The following is a 21,266-nucleotide window of genomic DNA, read 5'->3' on the forward strand; positions in this document are numbered from 1 at the left end:
TCCATCCTTGATCTTGGGTCCCAAGTCCTAAACTCTGGTCCAGTTAATGAAGCAAACACAAAAATGGCAACTCTAGCAGTTCCTTAAATGGTCACTTGAGGCTGGTTCCTCAATGAAGCTCCAGTCAGAAAGCAGATAGCAAGTACATAATATCCAGTTTGTGAAGAAGAGTTTTTGAAGCAGACTTGCAGACTACATCATCCTAATCCAAAATCAGAAGCACTGTCATTTTAACCAAAAGCTGTTTTGCAGAGTGTGTGAAGGAGATTTGTTACAGAAAAGATTTGACCGTTGTGAGTGACACCATTATGTGAGTTTTAAATGACTTGGATACATGTAGCTTTCAACATAATCAATCTAAGAGCTCACCAAAGAAGAAATTTTGAAGGGACAGTCAACCTGTCATACATTTTTGTTAAAAACCATGTGTTTGGTTTTGTTTGTGTTTAAAAGTAAATGGAGACTGGAGAAGGTGCGTTGGGTACTAATGAAACTGTCCTGCAATGAAAACAGTGCAGTGGTCAGGGAGGAACCAAATGTGTAAATAATGGTGTCATCATCATAAAGATGTACAATGCAACTCATCAGTTTAAGATATTTTAAGCCATAAAGTTATACATAATTGGGGGGGGGGCTGAGTCCACAGCGAGCTTGGGCTGTGGACTGGCCGTATCTGTCCTTTCTGAGCATTTTATTACAAATATCGGCCATAATACAGCTTGTTTTGCAGTTAGTTTTACTAATGGACTATGTACAAGTCTGCGCTTCAGTATATCTGTCAAGTGAACTTTTGATATTTAATTGTACATTAGCACTATTGGCAGGTATTGGTAGCTTTGTGACATTAGCTCCACTGTCACTCCACAGTTACTAATGCACCATGGAGGTCATAATTTTTAAAGCCCACAAACAAGCCACCAGTTATGAAAACCACCACCCAGTCCACAAAAACGTGTCTATTAAAATGCCTGAACCAAGGTTGGCCTGTTAACTTTAGCTTGTTCAGCAACTCTGAAAAGGTGGCATGTTTGGACCACTTCATCCCGCCCAGGTCATGTTTGAACTTGCCCACATGTGACCTTTTTTACCAATTTATGGATTGGCTGGGAGTTGGGCGGAGTCGAGCACCACCCAACATGGTCGCAGTTACTATTTGAGCTTCAAAACCTGTCCTCAGAAGACCCATGTGTGACATCACGGAGGGTTTGCCCATCATATATACAGTCTGTGATCTAGTCCAGTTGCTTTAAGAAAGCAATCAAGTCTGTATCTGGTTTCTTTTGTTTCTTGCTGCACAATCAATCAATCAGTCAAGATCTTTATTGTCATTATGCAGGCATAACGAAATTTTGCACACTCCCGGCAAGGTACATAATAAATAAATCAGCACACACATAAATAAAACACTTAAATAATAACGGTAAAAAAAAAAAAAAAAAGGTAAAGAAACACACTTAAAATAATAAAAAAATTTACAAGTGGTGTGTGTATGTATCTACATGAGAATGAGTGTACAGGGGAGAGAGAGGAGGTGACAATGAGGAGATGAAGAGATAAAAGATAAAGTGCAACTTAGTGCGAGTCTTGATTGAGTTTGATTGTTAGGGGTGTGTGTGTGTGTGTTCGTGGTAGACATGGAGGTATGAGTCTGTGTGTGATAGGGGTAGGTAAGTGTGTTTAAGGGGGGAGGGTTCATGTTGACAGTTCTGTAGGGAGGTGGGATGCAGTGGTTCACTGCAGGGGGGCTATGGCTTTCACAGCTCTAGAGAAGTAGCTGTCCCTGAGTCTTTTCGTGGTGGCTTTAATGTTCCTATACCGCTTCCATGATGGAAGTGGTACAAACAGTGCATTGCCTGGGTGAGTGGGATCGGCAGCCATACGTCTGGCCCTCTTCTGGACTCGGGCAATGTAAACAGAGTCCAGCTCTGGTAGATGGGGCCCACAATCCCCTGTGCTGTTCTCACCACCCGGGCTAAGTCCTTTTTTGTTTTGTGACGTGCAGCTGCCATACCACACGGTCACACTGAGACACAGGATGCTCTCAATGGTGGCTCTGTAAAAGTTCACTAACACCTGAGAGGAGAGTCCAGACAGCTTCAACTTCCTGAGGAAGAAGAGCCATTGTTGTTTTCATCAACACAAGTCTGTGTTGATGGTTGATGTGTGTATTTAACGTGGCGCATTTCCAAACTTTTGGTGGCCCAGGGTTGTTGTACTTTGTAGGATCAACGGTGCGTAACAAACATGCCCACACCGGTGTCACCAGCTCAGAGTTCCCTGATTGTGCAGGTGGCTCTTCCAGTTCTTCTCTCTTGTTTTAAAATCAACAGCTGTATGGGACTATGCATTAGGTTTGGCTGTATTGTGGATGTTTATTGAAGGATCCTTTAATGTCTGTTGGTTAGTTTTGAGGCTGAAAGATGGAAAAGCGCGTTCAGTGCATGTTGTATAAGCTCCTCCCACTTTGTGTTTGGTTGGTTTATAAACATCTCCTCCAGCTGAGGGTAGGAATAGAATTTCAATGTAGGTATCATCCACCAGGTCTTACTTTCTGCCTCTTCACACTGTTTAAATCTGTAAACTTTGTTTCTGTGCTGTGATGGTTGGAGCCTGAAAAATACAGGATTTTTAAAAGTGATGCAGATTTCGATTTTGTGTAACAAATCCTCCCCAAAATAACATGACATGCAGTTTTGAAATTAAGAGCCAATATTTTCAAAGGTCAGGCAGGTCATTGGTCACACATTTGTCTCTCGATCTGCGTCATCTGCAGTACAAAAGTTCATGCATGACTTACTTGGATGTGCCTCAAACTACCTTTTCTCTTGGCAGACTTGAGAATTTAGGTACAGGAAAAATAAGTTCAGGAAAATTCTTATGTTCTCTTAAACAGGACATGTGCACAAGCTTGTTGCCATAGCAACTAATACCAATACACATGTATTGGATTGACTGTACATAAGGGAAGGAGAAACAAAAGAAAATGTGGTAATTCATGCAGTTGAGTTAGCAAGCATGTGTTCAATGGCCTCATTTTAAAGGGGTATCACACCAGTATATGAGGACTCCCCAAAATTCTGCAAACTGTTATATAAAGTAGAGATGTTAGTTTATCCAGTCCTGCAAATTTCATTTAAAAAAAGGCTGATGGCGCGGGCTACCAGGTGACGCTAAAATTCCTCAAAATTGGGCAAGTCGGGTACTTTGGTACCCCCTGGTGGCCAGCGAAATCAAGACCCTAATATTCATTCAGTTGCATTTGATAGAGTAGGGCCTATATTTGTTTATAACATTGAAATCTGGTTGGGGTCTTCATGGTGCAGAGGGTTATGGGCCTTTAAATACACATGGATAATTATTCGCCATCTTTGGACGGATTTCTGTCTTTTTGCAAAATCAAAAGTGAATTGATCCTAAGCAGAACCTATCAGTATTATGTTGTTATGTATCTTTATCTAGTCTGAAAGCAATTATCTAGTCTGTAGTCTGAAAGCATTATGAAGTTAACTAGTTCTTTGAATGTTGAGATTTCAATTGCCTAGTCTTTGAGCCCAATCAAAAACAAACTAAATCAATAAAGTTTTTTGCATGAGTTAGCTATATTTGTAAACTATTGTGTTGTTATATTCTGTATACTCCTACAGGATGGTACAACATGCCATACTGCATGAGATCACAAGAGAAATTTAACAGCTTTTTCAAGTCCAAATTTAATCCAAATAATGCACCAAAATGCACCACAGGGCACTTAAATTCTTAAAATTTCCAGAGGGGGCAACCCTGTTAGCAAGCATGTGTTCAATGGCCTCATTTTAAAGGGGTATCAAACCAGTATATGAGGACTCCCCAAAATTCTGCAAACTGTTATATAAAGTAGAGATGTTAGTTTATCCAGTCCTGCAGATTTCATTTAAAAAAAGGCTGATGACGCGGGCTACCAGGTGGCGCTAAAATTCCTCAAAATTGGGCAAGTCGGGTAATTTGGTACCCCCTGGTGGCCAGCGCAATCAAGACCCTAATGTTTATTCAGTTGCATTTGATAGAGTAGGGCCTATATTTGTTTATAACATTGAAATCTGGTTGGGGTCTTCATGACTGCCCCTCCCTGAGCCTGGTTCTGCTGGAGGTTTCTTCCTTGGGGCAACTGTTTGTTGTGATTTGGCGCTATATAAAAAATTGATTGATTGATTGATGGTGCAGAGGGTTATGGGCCTTCAAATACACATGGATAATTATTCGCCATCTTTGGACGGATTTCTGTCTTTTTGCAAAATCTCGCCGTCTAAAAGAACTAGCAAAACATTAATTTTTATTTTCTCAAATCCGTGAAATGGTATTTTAGCAGAAAAACTACAAATTGCTGAGAAATTTATCATAAAATAGTGGTGTGTTCAGGGTTCTAGCTAGCGCAAACTTGCGTTACGGTCCGTTACGCTGTAATTTTGGACCATTACGCTTATTTTGGACCGTTACGATTTTCAGTACAGCGTCTGTAATCAACCGTTTCTGCAGCGCAACTCCAGTTTGAAGCGTGAATCGAAGCAATGCTTCGATTCGATGGCTCGTGACTCTTTGATTCACTGCTCTTCAGAAGCAGTAAGTCCGCTTCTTAACCCCCCCGAAAGCCATTAAAATATCACAAGTCATTTTTGTGTGGATTAAAGTCACTAACTGGGACTCTTGTTTTGTTGCAGTCGAGAAACGAGAATCGTCCTCCGTTTTGTCACAGCTTCAAACGCTGCGCGGCTCTCTGCCGAGACAGAGTCCGCTCGGAATTAATAACTAATAATTAATAATGACACCTCTTACAAATGTTGCAATACAGAGAATAAACTACAATTCACTAAAACGTTTTTTCCTCCCAGAATGAGACATCTTGCATTCTTTATAAACCTGACCTGCAGCACATCTGCAAGAGCTCAGCTCAGATATGGAAATACATTCATGCCAATAATAATGTCTGAAAGGAAATGCTCTTGACAAAAACCCACAGATTTTATTTCTGTTTATGTCCAGAGATCAAGGATCCACCATGTAGAGTTTATGTCCAGAGTTTAAGGATCCAGTAACCAATTTCATATTTATTTACTTTAAGACTCAATAAAATGTTCAATTTCAATTTAATCAGCTTATAAAGTGCCAAATTACAACAAAAGCCGTCTCAAGGTGCCTCACACAGAACAGTTCATAAAAAAATAAAAATAAATAAAAATAAAAAAAATTCAAATACCTAATTAAAAACAGAAGTAAAAGAATAAAACATAACAAAATTAAAACTACTCATAAGAAAGAGAATAAAAATAGGTTTTAAGTCTTGACTTAAAAATGTCCACGGACTCCGACTGCCTCGCTGAGGGCCATGTACTGGCTAACCCAGAATGAGATTGCCCACTCAACAAACTTCCCCAGCCTTCTGGACATGATGAAGGGACGTGGGCTGTTGTACCTGGCTTTTCCCCTTTGGGTACCCCTAGAACGGGCAATTTTTAGCTTGAATTTTCAAAAGCTTCCCCCCTTCTGTAGTCTCCACTACAATACTACAACTTTTTATTTCTCCCCGTTCAATCCAAGACAATATGAATTGAGAAGAAACATTTATTGTAGTACACATTCAGGCTCTCCACGCACATTTTCAAGAGCACAGCCTCCCCCCCGGGAAAACAGTAAAAGAGTTACACAAACTTAACATTTTATTGTTGTGCATTATTGAATGAATAATAGTAATCAAGTGGCTTTTGAATGCATGCTACGTCATGCTGTAGGCGATCACAAGAGGAATCTCAGGTTTATTTATTTTCACCCTGTCTTTCTGGCACATGGGAAACCCAGTGGTGTTAACGAAGTGTGTCGAAATGATAGAAAACCTGCAGATTTCTTTTGTTCCTGAATCTGAATTGGTATATAATGACTGATTAGATGCCATGTCAGTGTTCAGAGCAGACAAACAGGCCGACTGTATATGTATTTACTGTAATAGTACGTATACATGGTAATGTCATCTGTGATGGCATACAAAAGTGAATTGATCTTAAGCAGAACCTATCAGTATTATGTTATGTATCTTTATCTAGTCTGAAAGCAATTATCTAGTCTGTAGTCTGAAAGCATTATGAAGTTAACTAGTTCTGTGAATGTTGAGATTTCAATTGCCTAGTCTTTGAGCCCAATCAAAAACAAACTAAATCAATAAAGTTTTTTGCATGAGTTAGCTATATTCGTAAACTATTGTGTTGTTATATTCTGTATATACTCCTACAGGATGGTACAACATGCCATACTGCATGAGATCACAAGAGAAATTTAACAGCTTTTTCAAGTCCAAATTTAATCCAAATAATGCACCAAAATGTGCCACAGGGCACTTAAATTCTTAAAACTTCCAGGGGGGGCAACCCCCCCCTTTCTGCTTCGCCGTGAGTAGTTGCTGTCTTTTAATTTACCAAGACTTTGGATTGCTGTCTCTTTTTTTTTTTTTCTCATCCTAATCATCCATGAATACAGCCAGTTTAGCAGAATGAACAGACTTTGAGCGCCCCCTGTATTCAGTGCCATTGATTCCCCCAACCAAATATGTATGTAAGATGAAAGAGTTTGCCTCCATAAGACATTTGATAGTTAAACAGGCTTGGGGACTTGATGGCGCTGAATGTTACACTACTTGAAAGATGAGAATTTAATGAAATATAAGTGTTTGCGTATTTTTACCTTGAACTTTGATGACCCCTGGCAAGGTCACCGTTTGGTTTTCGGTGGAAAAATTTTGGGAAAGTTTGCTTCTTGGTAGGTTCCATCTCTGAGCCATGGTTCGTTGAAATCCGAGTCGGCTTGAATCACAGCCCGCCTGATCCTTAAAAAAAAAAAAATTGGCTCTTAAACTTGTTTTAGTGACGCAGTGATTCATTTTTCACAGTGTGGTGCTGTGCGCTCAGTACACTGCACACAGACCTTTTCGAATTGGATTACATCTGTCTTTCACGTTGGATGATGTCGCTGCTCTGCGCTTTTTTGTTTTTGACATGTCGCACCAGACCACCTTCAGTGTTTTGTCAATTTTGAGATGGTTATATTTTTGTGCGTATGATGTAATGTCATAAAACCTCATTCTGTCCAGATTTCAAAGCGCCATAGGCAGCGGGACTATTTGGGGAGCATCCCATCCGTGACCTCTTACACTAATTCATATAAAATCATGTTGTCTTTGTAGTTCTCATGTTGGTGTAGCGTCCTGCTGCCGGCAGCAGTAAGACTGTAAGTGTGACTGAATAAGGAGACGACGCTTCAATGCAAATGTGTTTTGTTAAAAAGTTTAGGTCAGGGGTGGCCAAGTTCGGTCCTCGAGAGCCACCTTCCTGACACTCTTAGTTGTCTCCCTGCTCCAACACACCTGAATCCAATGAAAGGCTCATTTAAAAGTCTGCTAACGGGTCTTTACTACACGCTGAAAAAGAGCACAGAAAAAAAAATGCTGATTGCAGCTGCTGCTCCTCACTCTTCTTTCACAAATGTGTTTAAATAAAGTCTATAAAAGTCCTGCTCACAGACTGATTGCCAGAGACAGGACATGTCCACATCCAGTAAAAAGTCCGGACATCTCCAGTCCACTCACGGATGATTCCTTGGCGCGCACACATGTGAACAATTAAAAAAAAAAAAAAAACTGTCTGGCTGCTGCAGTTCCTCACTCTCCCCTCAAACTCTCTCATCACTGTGTTTAAAAAAAAAAAGGGCATAAGTCCTGCTCACAGATTGATTGCCAGAGACAGGACACATCCACATCAAGTATAACTCCAGCCGTCTCCACAGTTACTCACGGACGGTTTGTTCATGTGCACGTGCATCTTGCAGTCAAAGGAAGAAAGATAAACTATAACAGAACTCAGAGCGCAGACCTGCAGCTCAGCACAAGAACAAATATAAACTATAAGAGAAGTCAGAGTGCACAGTCTGTCTGCAGCCAAACTGTGCACTCTGATTTCTCTGTGCAGAGAACCTGCAGGCTGCATCCTCACCTCCTCTCTGCCCCCTGCTGCACGTACCTGGCTCAGACATTCCTGCGTCGTCATGACGCCGCAAGAAGCAACTCGAACTGGGCCCGGTGTGAATTGAATTGGATGATTTAAAATCTCGGCTGTCTGAAAGTCGTGGTTATTCTGCTTGTTTGGTTGACGTTGTTGCTTTGCTGTGCAGTGCTGCTAACTCGTGCCCCTCCAGCCCGCGGGGTGCCGGGTCTTCTGGCTACAGGATGGGGGGACGCATGGTCAGCTCTGTGGAACTCCAGCTTATAAATGACAACTCCCAGCCTGAGAACGACAAAGAGGCCTCAGGAGGGGACAGTCCCAAGGTGAGTGGAAGGCCGGAGGAGCGCCGTGCAGTCAGTGTGTATTCTCATATCTGACCACAATCAGTGCTGTATTTCACTGTAAGCTTTAACCTGCGTTACCCTCTAAACCTATAGTGCTTTTAGGGTGTTTTTTTTTTCCTCAATTTTCTTCCATATTTTTCACTGTACCTGTGAGTCCCGTACCTCCTGTGGAAAGCACACAATCGTGGCTGCAACCTGGTAGAAATCAAAATTTTCTTACCTACTACTATAAGCAACAGCTTGGTCATGGTCATGTTCCAGGGTTCTTGAAATGGAACAATACCTCTACCTGGTGGACATTTACCATTAATGCAGGTACCTCTAGTGTATTATAACAGATAAAAAAAAATATCCTGCAGATAAAAAGTGTGTGTGGGGGGGGTTTACAGTCAATAAATATAAAACAGCCATTAAATTCAAATAGCTCATCTGTACTTTCAAAGTTTCCTAAATATTAAGCTGTGATTTTGAAAATAGACTTCAGTGCTTTCTGTTGGCTAAAAAGAAAAACAACCCAAGAAGCATTTTTCTTGAGTGGACTGCTGCAGAGGAATGGAGGAGGATTATAAACCACAGATGATACAGAGAACAGAAAGCTGACAGCAAATGCAGAAAGTGCAATTTCCATTCCTCAGATTCTGTATTTAGAATTGTTTAAAATGGGTTAAAAATCTTGGATTGTTGAGAACACGGATGATTGATGGGTTAAGGTGCTGTTCCGCTCTCTGCTACAGGATGACTCCAAACCTCTGTACTCCTATGCACAGCTGATAGTCCAGGCCATCACTCTAGCTCCAGACAAGCAGCTGACACTGAATGGAATCTATAACCACATCACAAAGAACTACCCGTACTACAGGACCGCAGACAAGGGCTGGCAGGTGAGCGTCACTCTGACATCATAAATACGACGGCTCTGACGGACAGTTGCTGCATCGGCAGTTGTCAGTACTTGCTGTTCTGAGGAGCAGTCGCAGGTTCCAGCCTCCAGCAATGAGGAACAGTGGTGCGCACAGCTAACCAAAAAGTTAGCTTTGATAACCACTAATCCGCTAACTGAAAAGTTAACTTTTACAGCGCTAAACCGATAAACCACTATAGAATTTAGAGGGAATTACAGCTAACTGTTAACTTTCAGTAATGTCTCCGGTACACTCTCAGACACTGACAAGCCGGTTTTGAGTTTAAGCACCGCCAACGCTTCTGATTAGAATCAAAGAAGATCACAAACCCAAACACAGCCAACGAGTCAGCGCTAGGGTTGGGTATCGAGAACTGGTTCTTTTCGGGTATCATTAAGAAATGATTTGATGTACCGACATCAATAGTCTTTTTCCTTAACGATTCCCTTATCGGTTCTTCAGAGCAGCTGTTGTTTTTGAGGGTATTTGTCGCGAAAATGATCATTTCTCCTCATTGATTACAGACCCTGCAGCGGGTCTGTAATCAACCGTTTCTGCAGCGCGACTCCACTTTGAAGCGTGAACCAATGAAGCAATGCTTCGATCCACTGGCTCCTTGGTTCTTTGATTCGCTGCTCTTCGGAAGTGGCAACTCCGCTTCTTAACCCCTCTCAAGGCCATAAAAATATGTTAATCGTGAGTCACTTTTGTGTGGATTAAAGTCAATAACTGGGACTCTTGTCTTGTGGCAGTCAAGAAACGAGAGTTGTCCTCCGTTCCATTGGCACAGCTCCAAACTCTGCACCACTCTCTTCCAAGACAGAGTCCGGCCGGAATTAATAACTTCAAAGCAAATCGCCGCTTTAAATAAAATGACACCTCTTTCCAAACGCTGTAATACAGACAACAAACCACAATAGACTAAAATGTTTTTAGCAAATCAGGCTGCAAGAGCTCAGCTCAGATGTGTGGAAAGACATTCATGCCAATAATGTCTGAAAGGAAATGCTTTTGACAAAAACTACAGATTTTGTTTATTTCTACTTATGTCCAGAGATCAAGGAGCCACCATGTAGAGTTTTTATGTCCAGAGTTTAAGGATCCAGTGACCAATTTCATATTTATTTATTTTAAGATTCAATAAAATGTTGTTGACATAGAAAACCTGTAAAGCCTACTTTTAGTACACAGAAAATTCACAAGAGGTATCGATAAGGAATCGGATCGATAAGCGGAATCAATAATAGTATCAATATCGATAAAACTTTATCAATACCCATCTCTAGTCAGCACTTCTGTCTTTGTGCACCCTCCCCACTGCTGTAAGGAAGAGTCATTTCCATTCACAGCATACAGTGGTCCAGACGTGAGGCAGAAGTCCTGAAAAGGAAAACAGGTTTGACTTATGGTTTTGATTTATAAACCAAACTCATCTGGATAGTTTAACTACATTGTCAACTCTGCTAGGGATGACATAGTTGACATTAATGTCAACTCTGTCATTTTTACAAAGTGAAAATATAACACATATCTTTTAATTTTAAAATAATGCACTAATTCTGAAGTTTTGAACATTAACACACACAGATGCCAAAAGGCATTATGGGAAAAATTGAGCCTTCGCTCATCACTGATTGGTTGATTTATTATATGTAAAAACCAACACATATATTACTGTAATGTGTGTGTTGGTTTTTACAAATAAATGTGTATTTGCAAAAAAAAAAAAAGGCATTTGTCTAACTGAAAATTCTGTTTAAGCTGTGATTCAGCTCAACAACCATGATATTTGTGCGAACGCTATTCCCACTGCCATCCAGTAGGTGGGTCAAAATGCATAGAACACTACCATCACATAAATCACAGCATTTTGTGATTACATGATTGCTAAAGTTTATATTGTAGTTTGTATTAAAATGTGATTAATTCTGCAGCTGGTCTGTTTTAATGTAAAATTGTTTTAAAATGCTGAGGAAGATTAATATCACAAAAGTGACAAAGCTGCAGCTGGTACACATTAAATGATGATCATCTGGTGGAAAGTTTAAATCTTTAACTAGTGACAGGATGTTTTTGCTTAAACCTTAACTGTGCCAAGCTGACAGCAAAATGATGAGTTCTGTATTTAAATGCACTTTTCCAGAAGAACAGTAGACTCGAGATCTGAGGAGTGGCAAACTCCTCCCCTCTGTTACTGTTGCAGGGATGAAAAATGTCCACTTTTTGGCAAATTTCCGTGTTTTTGCCAGTTGCCTGGGTCAGTGTTGTTCAGTAGGAAGTAGCCATGTGAATCTCATCACTGATAACGATTCAATACAAACCTCGATACACTACCAGCGATACGATACATGTAGCGATACATGGCGCTATGATTCACCCCTGTTCCCGAGGTCTGTCCATAAAGTATAGGTCCTTTTTATTTTTTTCAAAAACTATATGGATTTCATTCATATGTTTTTACGTCAGACATGCTTGAACCCTCGTGCGCATGCGTGAGTTTTTCCACGCCTGTCGGTGACGTCATTCGCCTGTGAGCACTCCTTGTGGGAGGAGTCATCCAGCCCCTCGTCGGAATTCCTTTGTCTGAGAAGTTGCTGAGAGACTGGCGCTTTGTTTGATCAAAATTTTTTCTAAACCTGTGAGACACGTCGAAGTGGACACGGTTCGAAAAATTAAGCAGGTTTTCAGTGACAATTTTAACGGCTGATGAGAGATTTTGAGGTGATACTGTCGCTTTAAGGACTTCCCACGGTGCGAGACGTCGCTCAGCGCTCTCAGGCGCCGTCGTCAGCCTGTTTCAAGCTGAAAACCTCCACATTTCAGGCTCTATTGATCCAGGACGTCGTGAGAGAACAGAGAAGTTTCAGAAGAAGTCGGTTTCAGCATTTTATCCGGATATTCCACTGTTAAAGGAGATTTTTTTTAATGAAAGACGTGCGGACGGATTGCAGCATCGGCTCGCAGCCGCCGCGACGCTCCGCCACAGGAAAAACACCTCTGTTGGAAGCCTTAAGGACAAGTTGGAACATGTCCAGCTGTTAAACAGTTTCTCATATACTCACTTCACTGAAAGCCATCAAAAGCCGCCTGGATTTTACAAATGGTTATCAACACGGAGGTGTTTTTCCTGTGCCGCCGCACCGCGTCGGCTGTGTCCCGACGTGCGGAAAAAAAAACCCGGTTTTGGTTGGTTGTAGTTTGTATTATAATGTTTCGAAAGAGGTGTCATTTGATTTAAAATGGCAGTTTGCTCTGAAGTTATTAATTCAGACAGAAATCTGCGCGGCTCTTTGGAGCTGCACACTTAGTCCCACAAAACAGGAGATATTATTATTATTATTACTTTTATTATTTCCATTATCTGATGGACAACTTCAGTTTACATACCGGCTGGTGCTCACGGCAGAGAACCATCACGTAAAACTCCGGTGTGGACGGAGGACAATTCTCGTTTCATGCCCACAACAAGACAAGAGTCCCAGTTCATGACTTTAATCCACACAAAGGTGACTCATGACTGACATCTTTAAATGGCTTTGAGAGGGTTCATGAAGACATTGCAGACCTGCCGCTTCGGAAAACCAGCAAAGCAGAGAACCAGCGAACAGCGGGTCGAAGTGCTGCTTTGTTCTTCAAGCAGACCCTCTGCAGTCTGCAATCAACATAGAGAAATCATCATTTCCCGATAAACGGCCGCTTCGGCGTCCTGAACTGAAGGGCTGATAAGGGAATCGTTAAGCAAAAAGGCTGTTGATGTCCTCATGTTTGTTGTGGTAGAAATGTGCTTTCTGGCTTCCGTCCGTGATGCATTCATTGTGCATCGGAAAAATATCAACGCAAGTAGGCAGCGAGTGATGCAACACGATTCAACCCGTCAAATGAATCGATGCACACTGAATGAATCAATGTACTCACATCACGCACGTTTGTATCTAGATACCGATTCATATCAATCTCCACATGCCTAATAGGAAACATTAAATGCTGAATTTAGTGCTTTTCCCTCAGGCAGGTTTTGGGCAGCTGAAGGGCCCTTGAAGCAAAGCTGTTTTATTTTGCATTCTCTTCATTTTTCTCTGCTAAACCTTAAAGAGCATATGTCTGTGAGTAATATTTACCTTTTTTATGTTAAACCGACCTGTTATGGTCTTCTGAAACAGTTGACAGATCTATTTTATAACTTAAAACGAGAGCGATGCTAGCATGTTAGCATGTCTATGGCATTTTCAATGTTAAAGTTAGCATTAAGGTGTTCACATCTCAGCACGTTTGTGTGCATTTTTTTCCTTACAATAAATAATGGCTCAGTATTTGTCGTCAAAGTGTCAAATGGATTACAAATTGTAATATTTTTTTCTTCATTTATTTTTATTTATATATTGTAGTTTCACAGTGATCCTCACAGTAAACATCTCAAACTTACCTGGTGACTCCTCGAGGTTTACTAATGGACCTGTTTAACTATTTATTTGAAGGTTTATTTTGAACATAACAAAAGAAATAAGTTTCATTTATAATGCGCCTTTCGTTAATAAAAATCTCAAAGTGCTACAGGAAGAATAAAAAAAATAAAACCAAGGATAAACAAGAGATTAAAAACAGAAAATCTTAACATAAAAACAGTCAGCAGAATAGAATAAAACCAAAATAAAATAATGAAATGGAATAAAAAGACTAAGATGCAACAGATTGAAATTGTGGAGACATGTGAGAGGCCTCATCAAGCTTCATCAGTTTGTGGAGCCCTCTGGTGGTCATGGAGGGAGTTCCATGTACGAGGGGCAGCTGAACAGAGGGTCCTGTATCCCACGGTGAAATGTTTGGTGTGAGGGAGACAGAGGAGATTAGTGTTGTATGAATGGGAGGGTGTGTGGGGAGTGAGGAGGTCTTTGAGGTGGGCGGAGAGCATTGCCATGGAGACATTGGTGGGTGATGAGGGCAATCTTAAAATGGTTTCTGTAGGTGATGGGGAGCCAGCGAAGGTGATGGAGTATAGGTGTAATGTGTTCCTATTTATGTCCTCTCATCAGAATTCTAGCTGCACTGTTTTGGATGTATTGGAACATTTGAAGGTACCTTCCCTCTTTGACAGGGATCCCAAAGAGCAGGGAGTTACAGTAGTCAAGCCTACAGGAGACAAAGGCACAGACAAGTTTTTCAGCATCAGTGAGGGTGAGGGAGGGACGGAGCTTGGAAATGTTTCTGAGGTGGAAGAAGCAGGTCTTAAACAGGTGGTTGATGTGACTGTCAAATGTGAGGTGAGGGTCCAGTCTCACGCCAAGGTTAGTAACCTTTATTGATAGAGGGATGTCTTGACCGGAGCAAGAGATGGTGGTTATAGTGGATGATTGGACCTGATGGGGGGTGCCGACTAGAACAGCTTCTGTTAAGGGAACTGTTTAATTAGAAGAAAGTTTTGACTCATCCATGTCTCCAGGCAGGAAGTGAGGGTGGTAAGCGGAAGAGGGGGTGATAATGAAGAGGAGGAATGTGCCCACAAAAAAGAGTGGTTTGGATCTGTCCTTTAGTAAAGCTGTGTGTCATCAGCATAGCAGTGGAATGAAATGCCTGCTGATGACACGGCCCAGTGGCAGATAAGTAAAACAACAACAGACGATGTAAAGTTTGCTCAAAAAGGAGTGGGAAGAAGTCTGAACTTATCAAATCCCACTGCTTCTCCCTTTATGATTTATATATCAATCCCTGCTTCCTTAAAAATACTGCTGTTAATGATTATGATGATAATAATGATAGGAACAACAATTATAATAGCAATATAATAACTAATAATGCTACAGTACAATTTTAGAGAGAGTCAAAAAGAACCTGATAAAACAAAACACAACAGAAAAGATAAAACCAACTAACAATCAACATAAATAAATAAATATAGAAATGAATAGCGGTTTCCAAGTTGTTTTTCCCTCTTAATTGATATCCCTCCTCTCGATCCCTGAACAGTTTTTTTTAATGTTTTTGGTAAAATATTGTTTGCTTTGTATAAAATCTGTACTGTTTGGAATTTTACTATCTGTTAATTTTAATATTTTTGACTTTAAGAAAAGTGAGTGAGTCTGATCTTGATAGCAAACACTGAAATGCTTCTTGATAATTTGGTTTGTGTAGATTTGATGTGTGGTTTCCAACTGATTTTCTTATGTTAATTGCCCAAAGAAATTTATTTTCATTAATTTAAGTTTAATGACAATTTATTTTGGTCAAACCATATTTTCAATTTTTCATTTCTTCAATGATTTCCTCCAGAACTATCTGCCAAGCTAGAAAACATCCTATAAGAGCAGAATACTAGTGGAATGAATTTGAATAAGGAAAGTTTGTTTGTTTTTTGTTTTTTTTTTTCTCACCAAAATGGATGCTGCACTCACTGTAGTTTGTCTGGAATAGTCCCAGATTACATTTCACAGCTTCTAGAATTCAAACATTTTTGGGGGGGAGATTTTGGGTTTCAGCTTTTTTTTTCACCACTTTCATCCCTGCTGTCGACACACCAGCAGACGGCTGATTTGAAAGTGGGCTCAAAGGTCAAAATTAATAATCATGATCCCCTCCCCACCCCAAAAAATCCCAATAATTTGGGGCAAAGGTCATTTTTTGCTCAGGTGATATCAAATTTGCTGAATCTAAAACATTGACGTCAAAACTTAAAAACTTTACCTAAACTTGGCACAGATGACGTCCACAATTGCCCAGTGAGGTTAAACTGTCAAAGTCGTGTCTCTCTGCCTGGTAGAAATCAACAAGAGGACCTCAGAGCCCCCCCCCCAAAAGATTGCTGTTTAAAAAAAAAAAAACACTTTTGGCAGAGCTCGGGGCATTTGATGTTCAGCCCATTTTGACCAAACACACACCAGTATATTCTTTCTCATGATCAGAGGTCATTCATTTGGGTGAGGGTCAAGGTCATTGGGCCATTACTGGTGCCATGTCCTCAGGAACAATTACATATTTGCTGAACACTGAGACTACCAAAGCTTTACATAAAGCTTTGGTTGTCTGTGCTTCCTCAAACTGTTGTTTAAATGTATTAATAATCAAGCACCCGAGCGACTCAGTTCATTTGTTCAGAGACCAAGCGGAGGTAGAGTCACCAGATGTTTTATAAACAAGAATTGTAACATCCCACAGTGTAGAACTTCATCTGGTCAGTCTGCCTTTTTTTGTAAAGCATAAAGTTGTGGAACTCATTGCCGCCCGAGCTCAAGAACATATCTGAGTTTAGGATGTTCACCTCCAGGCTCAAGTTTTGGCTTAAAAGTCACCAATGTTGCCCCCATGTGCAGACAAAGCATTGTGAGTAAAAAAGTGGGTCAAGGAAGGATTGAATGGAGGAGTGAGTGTGTTAACCCACAGAAATTCAGTTCTTAAGTTTTTGTAAATTATGTTTGTGTGTTGGAAGGTGTGGAAATGTAAGAAATTTTTACATGTGAGAAGGTGGGTCAATGATCTAATGAAATGATGAATCAGGTTGTTTATTATTTATTTAAATTTTAGAATTATGAATTATGTAAATTGTAGAATTTTGAATCATGTAATTTGTAGAAAGGCCCAACCAGGGACAAGAGTTGTGAATTAGTTGAAGCTATAAACTCTTTGTCTATCGCATCAGTCGCAGACTTTGCTCGATCTATGTTGACTGCATTGTCCCTTTCAAATAAACAAATAAATGAAATGGAAAAATGAAATGAAGTATTAAGAATTAATTATTGGAAGGAGAAACTGATGAGAATGTGGATCAGCTGTAATCGTCCCCACTTGGAGTTGCAGTCGTGGCTTCCACGTTGTGTTGATTGTGTTTGTTCCCTCCATCAGGCGTGGGTTTTTGACCTGTCGTACGGTTTCTCTCTTGCAGAACTCGATTCGTCACAATCTGTCTCTGAACCGTTATTTCATTAAAGTGGCCCGGTCACAGGAGGAACCTGGTAAAGGTTCTTTCTGGAGGATAGACCCGTCCTCGGAGAGCAGGCTCATCGAACAGGCCTTCAGGAAACGAAGGCCCCGGGCCGGGGGTGTCCCCTGCTTCAGGACCCCACATGGACCCCTGTCCTCCAGGTTTGCTGTTTGACTTTCCCTTTTGTGGTCCTGCCTCTGTAATCATTTCAATTTCACATCTTTATAACAGTAAACTTTCTTCAAAGACAAATGAAGCAAAGTTTGAAGAAAACGCTTTGAGATGTTGAAAGGTCAAAACTGATTTACATCTTCTATTTTGAGGAATTGGTAAGTGACACCTATGGCTGCTCATCCTGGGGGAAATATCAGGAATCACGATATTGTGATATTTAATTTTTCAATAAGAAAAAACTATTTTTGAAGTCCAGAATCAATATAAATCAAATAGAATTGCTTGTTGAAATGAACTGGACATGCAGTACCACTTTCATTCAGCAGAGGGAGCAATGAGTTGTTGACCAAATCTGAGTATTGCATCACATCACCTCTGCTTCAAATAGACATAAGAACATTTGGTGTCACACAACGCAAACACAAATCGCAGTATATTGTAAAGTCAGTTCTTGTAGGGTTACATTTCTTAGGTATCGTCTCTGGAGATCCGTGTATCGTCGCAGCCCCACTGGCTAACATGAACCTCTGACCTTGACAGACTAAACTCGATTTGGAGCCGTTATGGATAAACGTGGCTGAGGGGTTGATAGTGATGCTTTTGCAGGAGAACAAAGGTCCAAGTCTGTATGGTCCCAGTGATTCCTGTCTTACTGTATGTTTGTAAGACTTGGACGGTGACCTGAGGTGACGACTTGTACTGGTACTTACTTTGGTACTCAAATACCCGGACTGGAGCGTCTTTGGGTATCACTGGAATGACTTTGTGAACAGTTACTTCAGGAGACTTGGGTGACTTGTACCCGCTCAGACGTGGCCATGTGGGTCACCTCCTAGAATGTGATCCAGGCACCTTAGCGCTCAGGAGTCCAGCAACAGGACACCCATGTTTCATCTGTCTGTGGACGATAGATGGCTGATTTTGGGAGGTGGAGGTGGACCAGTGCCTGCCAGGACCCTGGGTGGGTCTGTCCTGCGGTGGATGCAGGAACATGTGGCACCAGCCCATCCTCCCTGATTTGAAGGGTTTGTGTTGATCAAGGATAAAGTGCTTCTGAGTTTTTGACAGATATTATGAAGGTCAACGCTGCACTGACCCATAAGTTATGGTCCCACTGAGTCACACAGAATTAATCAATCAATCAATCAATTTTTTCATATAGCGCCAAATCACAACAAACAGTTGCCCCAAGGCGTTTTATATTGTAAGGCAAGGCCATACAATAATTATGTAAAACCCCAACGGTCAAAACGACCCCCTGTGAGCAAGCACTTGGCTACAGTGGGAAGGAAAAACTCCCTTTTAACAGGAAGAAACCTCCAGCAGAACCAGGCTCAGGGAGGGGCAGTCTTCTGCTGGGACTGGTTGGGGCTGAGGGAGAGAACCAGGAAAAAGACATGCTGTGGAGGGGAGCAGAGATCGATCACTAATGATTAAATGCAGAGTGGTGCATACAGAGCAAAAAGAGAAAGAAACAGTGCATCATGGGAACCCCCCAGCAGTCTACGTCTATAGCAGCATAACTAAGGGATGGTTCAGGGTCACCTGATCCAGCCCTAACTATAAGCTTTAGCAAAAAGGAAAGTTTTAAGCCTAATCTTAAAAGTAGAGAGGGTGTCTGTCTCCCTGATCTGAATTGGGAGCTGGTTCCACAGGAGAGGAGCCTGAAAGCTGAAGGCTCTGCCTCCCATTCTACTCTTACAAACCCTAGGAACTACAAGTAAGCCTGCAGTCTGAGAGCGAAGCGCTCTATTGGGGTGATATGGTACTACGAGGTCCCTAAGATAAGATGGGACCTGATTATTCAAAACCTTATAAGTAAGAAGAAGAATTTTAAATTCTATTCTAGAATTAACAGGAAGCCAATGAAGAGAGGCCAATATGGGTGAGATATGCTCTCTCCTTCTAGTCCCCGTCAGTACTCTAGCTGCAGCATTTTGAATTAACTGAAGGCTTTTTAGGGAACTTTTAGGACAACCTGATAATAATGAATTACAATAGTCCAGCCTAGAGGAAATAAATGCATGAATTAGTTTTTCAGCATCACTCTGAGACAAGACCTTTCTGATTTTAGAGATATTGCGTAAATGCAAAAAAGCAGTCCTACATATTTGTTTAATATGCGCTTTGAATGACATATCCTGATCAAAAATGACTCCAAGATTTCTCACAGTATTACTAGAGGTCAGGGTAATGCCATCCAGAGTAAGGATCTGGTTAGACACCATGTTTCTAAGATTTATGGGGCCAAGTACAATAACTTCAGTTTTATCTGAGTTTAAAAGCAGGAAATTAGAGGTCATCCATGTCTTTTATGTCTGTAAGACAATCCTGCAGTTTAGCTAATTGGTGTGTGTCCTCTGGCTTCATGGATAGATAAAGCTGGGTATCATCTGCGTAACAATGAAAATTTAAGCAATACCGTCTAATAATACTGCCTAAGGGAAGCATGTATAAAGTGAATAAAATTGGTCCTAGCACAGAACCTTGTGGAACTCCATAATTAACTTTAGTCTGTGAAGAAGATTCCCCATTTACATGAACAAATTGTAATCTATTAGACAAATATGATTCAAACCACCGCAGCGCAGTGCCTTTAATACCTATGGCATGCTCTAATCTCTGTAATAAAATTTTATGGTCAACAGTATCAAAAGCAGCACTGAGGTCTAACAGAACAAGCACAGAGATGAGTCCACTGTCTGAGGCCATAAGAAGATCATTTGTAACCTTCACTAATGCTGTTTCTGTACTATGATGAATTCTAAAACCTGACTGAAACTCTTCAAATAGACCATTCCTCTGCAGATGATCAGTTAGCTGTTTTACAACTACCCTTTCAAGAATTTTTGAGAGAAAAGGAAGGTTGGAGATTGGCCTATAATTAGCTAAGATAGCTGGGTCAAGTGATGGCTTTTTAAGTAATGGTTTAATTACTGCCACCTTAAAAGCCTGTGGTACATAGCCAACTAACAAAGATAGATTGATCATATTTAAGATCGAAGCATTAAATAATGGTAGGGCTTCCTTGAGCAGCCTGGTAGGAATGGGGTCTAATAGACATGTTGATGGTTTGGATGAAGTAACTAATGAAAATAACTCAGACAGAACAATCGGAGAGAAAGAGTCTAACCAAATACCGGCATCACTGAAAGCAGCCAAAGATAACGATACGTCTTTGGGATGGTTATGAGTAATTTTTTCTCTAATAGTTAAAATTTTGTTAGCAAAGAAAGTCATGAAGTCATTACTAGTTAAAGTTAATGGAATACTCAGCTCAATAGAGCTCTGACTCTTTGTCAGCCTGGCTACAGTGCTGAAAAGAAACCTGGGGTTGTTCTTATTTTCTTCAATTAGTGATGAGTAGAAAGATGTCCTAGCTTTACGGAGGGCTTTTTTATAGAGCAACAGACTCTTTTTTAAGTGAAGATCTTCTAAATTAGTGAGACGCCATTTCCTCTCCAACTTACGGGTTATCTGCTTTAAGCTACGGGTTTGTGAGTTATACCACGGAGTCAGGCACTTCTGATTTAAAGCTCTCTTTTTTAGAGGAGCTACAGCATCCAAAGTTGTCTTCAATGAGGATGTAAAACTATTGACGAGATACTCTATCTCACTTACAGAGTTTAGGTAGCTACTCTGCACTGTGTTGGTATATGGCATTAGAGAACATAAAGAAGGAATCATATCCTTAAACCTAGTTACAGCGCTTTCTGAAAGACTTCTAGTGTAATGAAACTTATTCCCCACTGCTGGGTAGTCCATCAGAGTAAATGTAAATGTTATTAAGAAATGATCAGACAGAAGGGAGTTTTCAGGGAATACTGTTAAGTCTTCTATTTCCATACCATAAGTCAGAACAAGATCTAAGATATGATTAAAGTGGTGGGTGGACTCATTTACTTTTTGAGCAAAGCCA

At 40.7% G+C, this 21,266-nt stretch overlaps 1 protein-coding gene across 1 annotated transcript in view; it reads left to right on the forward strand.

The window, feature by feature from the left end:
* The window catches only part of LOC117527618 (forkhead box protein K2-like), a 45,379-nt gene that overhangs the window by 12,779 nt on the left and 11,334 nt on the right, over positions 1-21,266 (forward strand). The window contains exons 3-5 of the mRNA XM_034190043.1: positions 8,188-8,341; positions 9,097-9,243; positions 17,135-17,334. Coding sequence (XP_034045934.1) covers positions 8,188-8,341; positions 9,097-9,243; positions 17,135-17,334 — 501 coding nt within the window. The remainder of the gene's footprint in view (positions 1-8,187; positions 8,342-9,096; positions 9,244-17,134; positions 17,335-21,266) is intronic.

This window comes from Thalassophryne amazonica, chromosome 16 (assembly GCF_902500255.1).
Source record: "Thalassophryne amazonica chromosome 16, fThaAma1.1, whole genome shotgun sequence".
Taxonomy (NCBI): Eukaryota; Metazoa; Chordata; class Actinopteri; order Batrachoidiformes; family Batrachoididae; genus Thalassophryne; species Thalassophryne amazonica.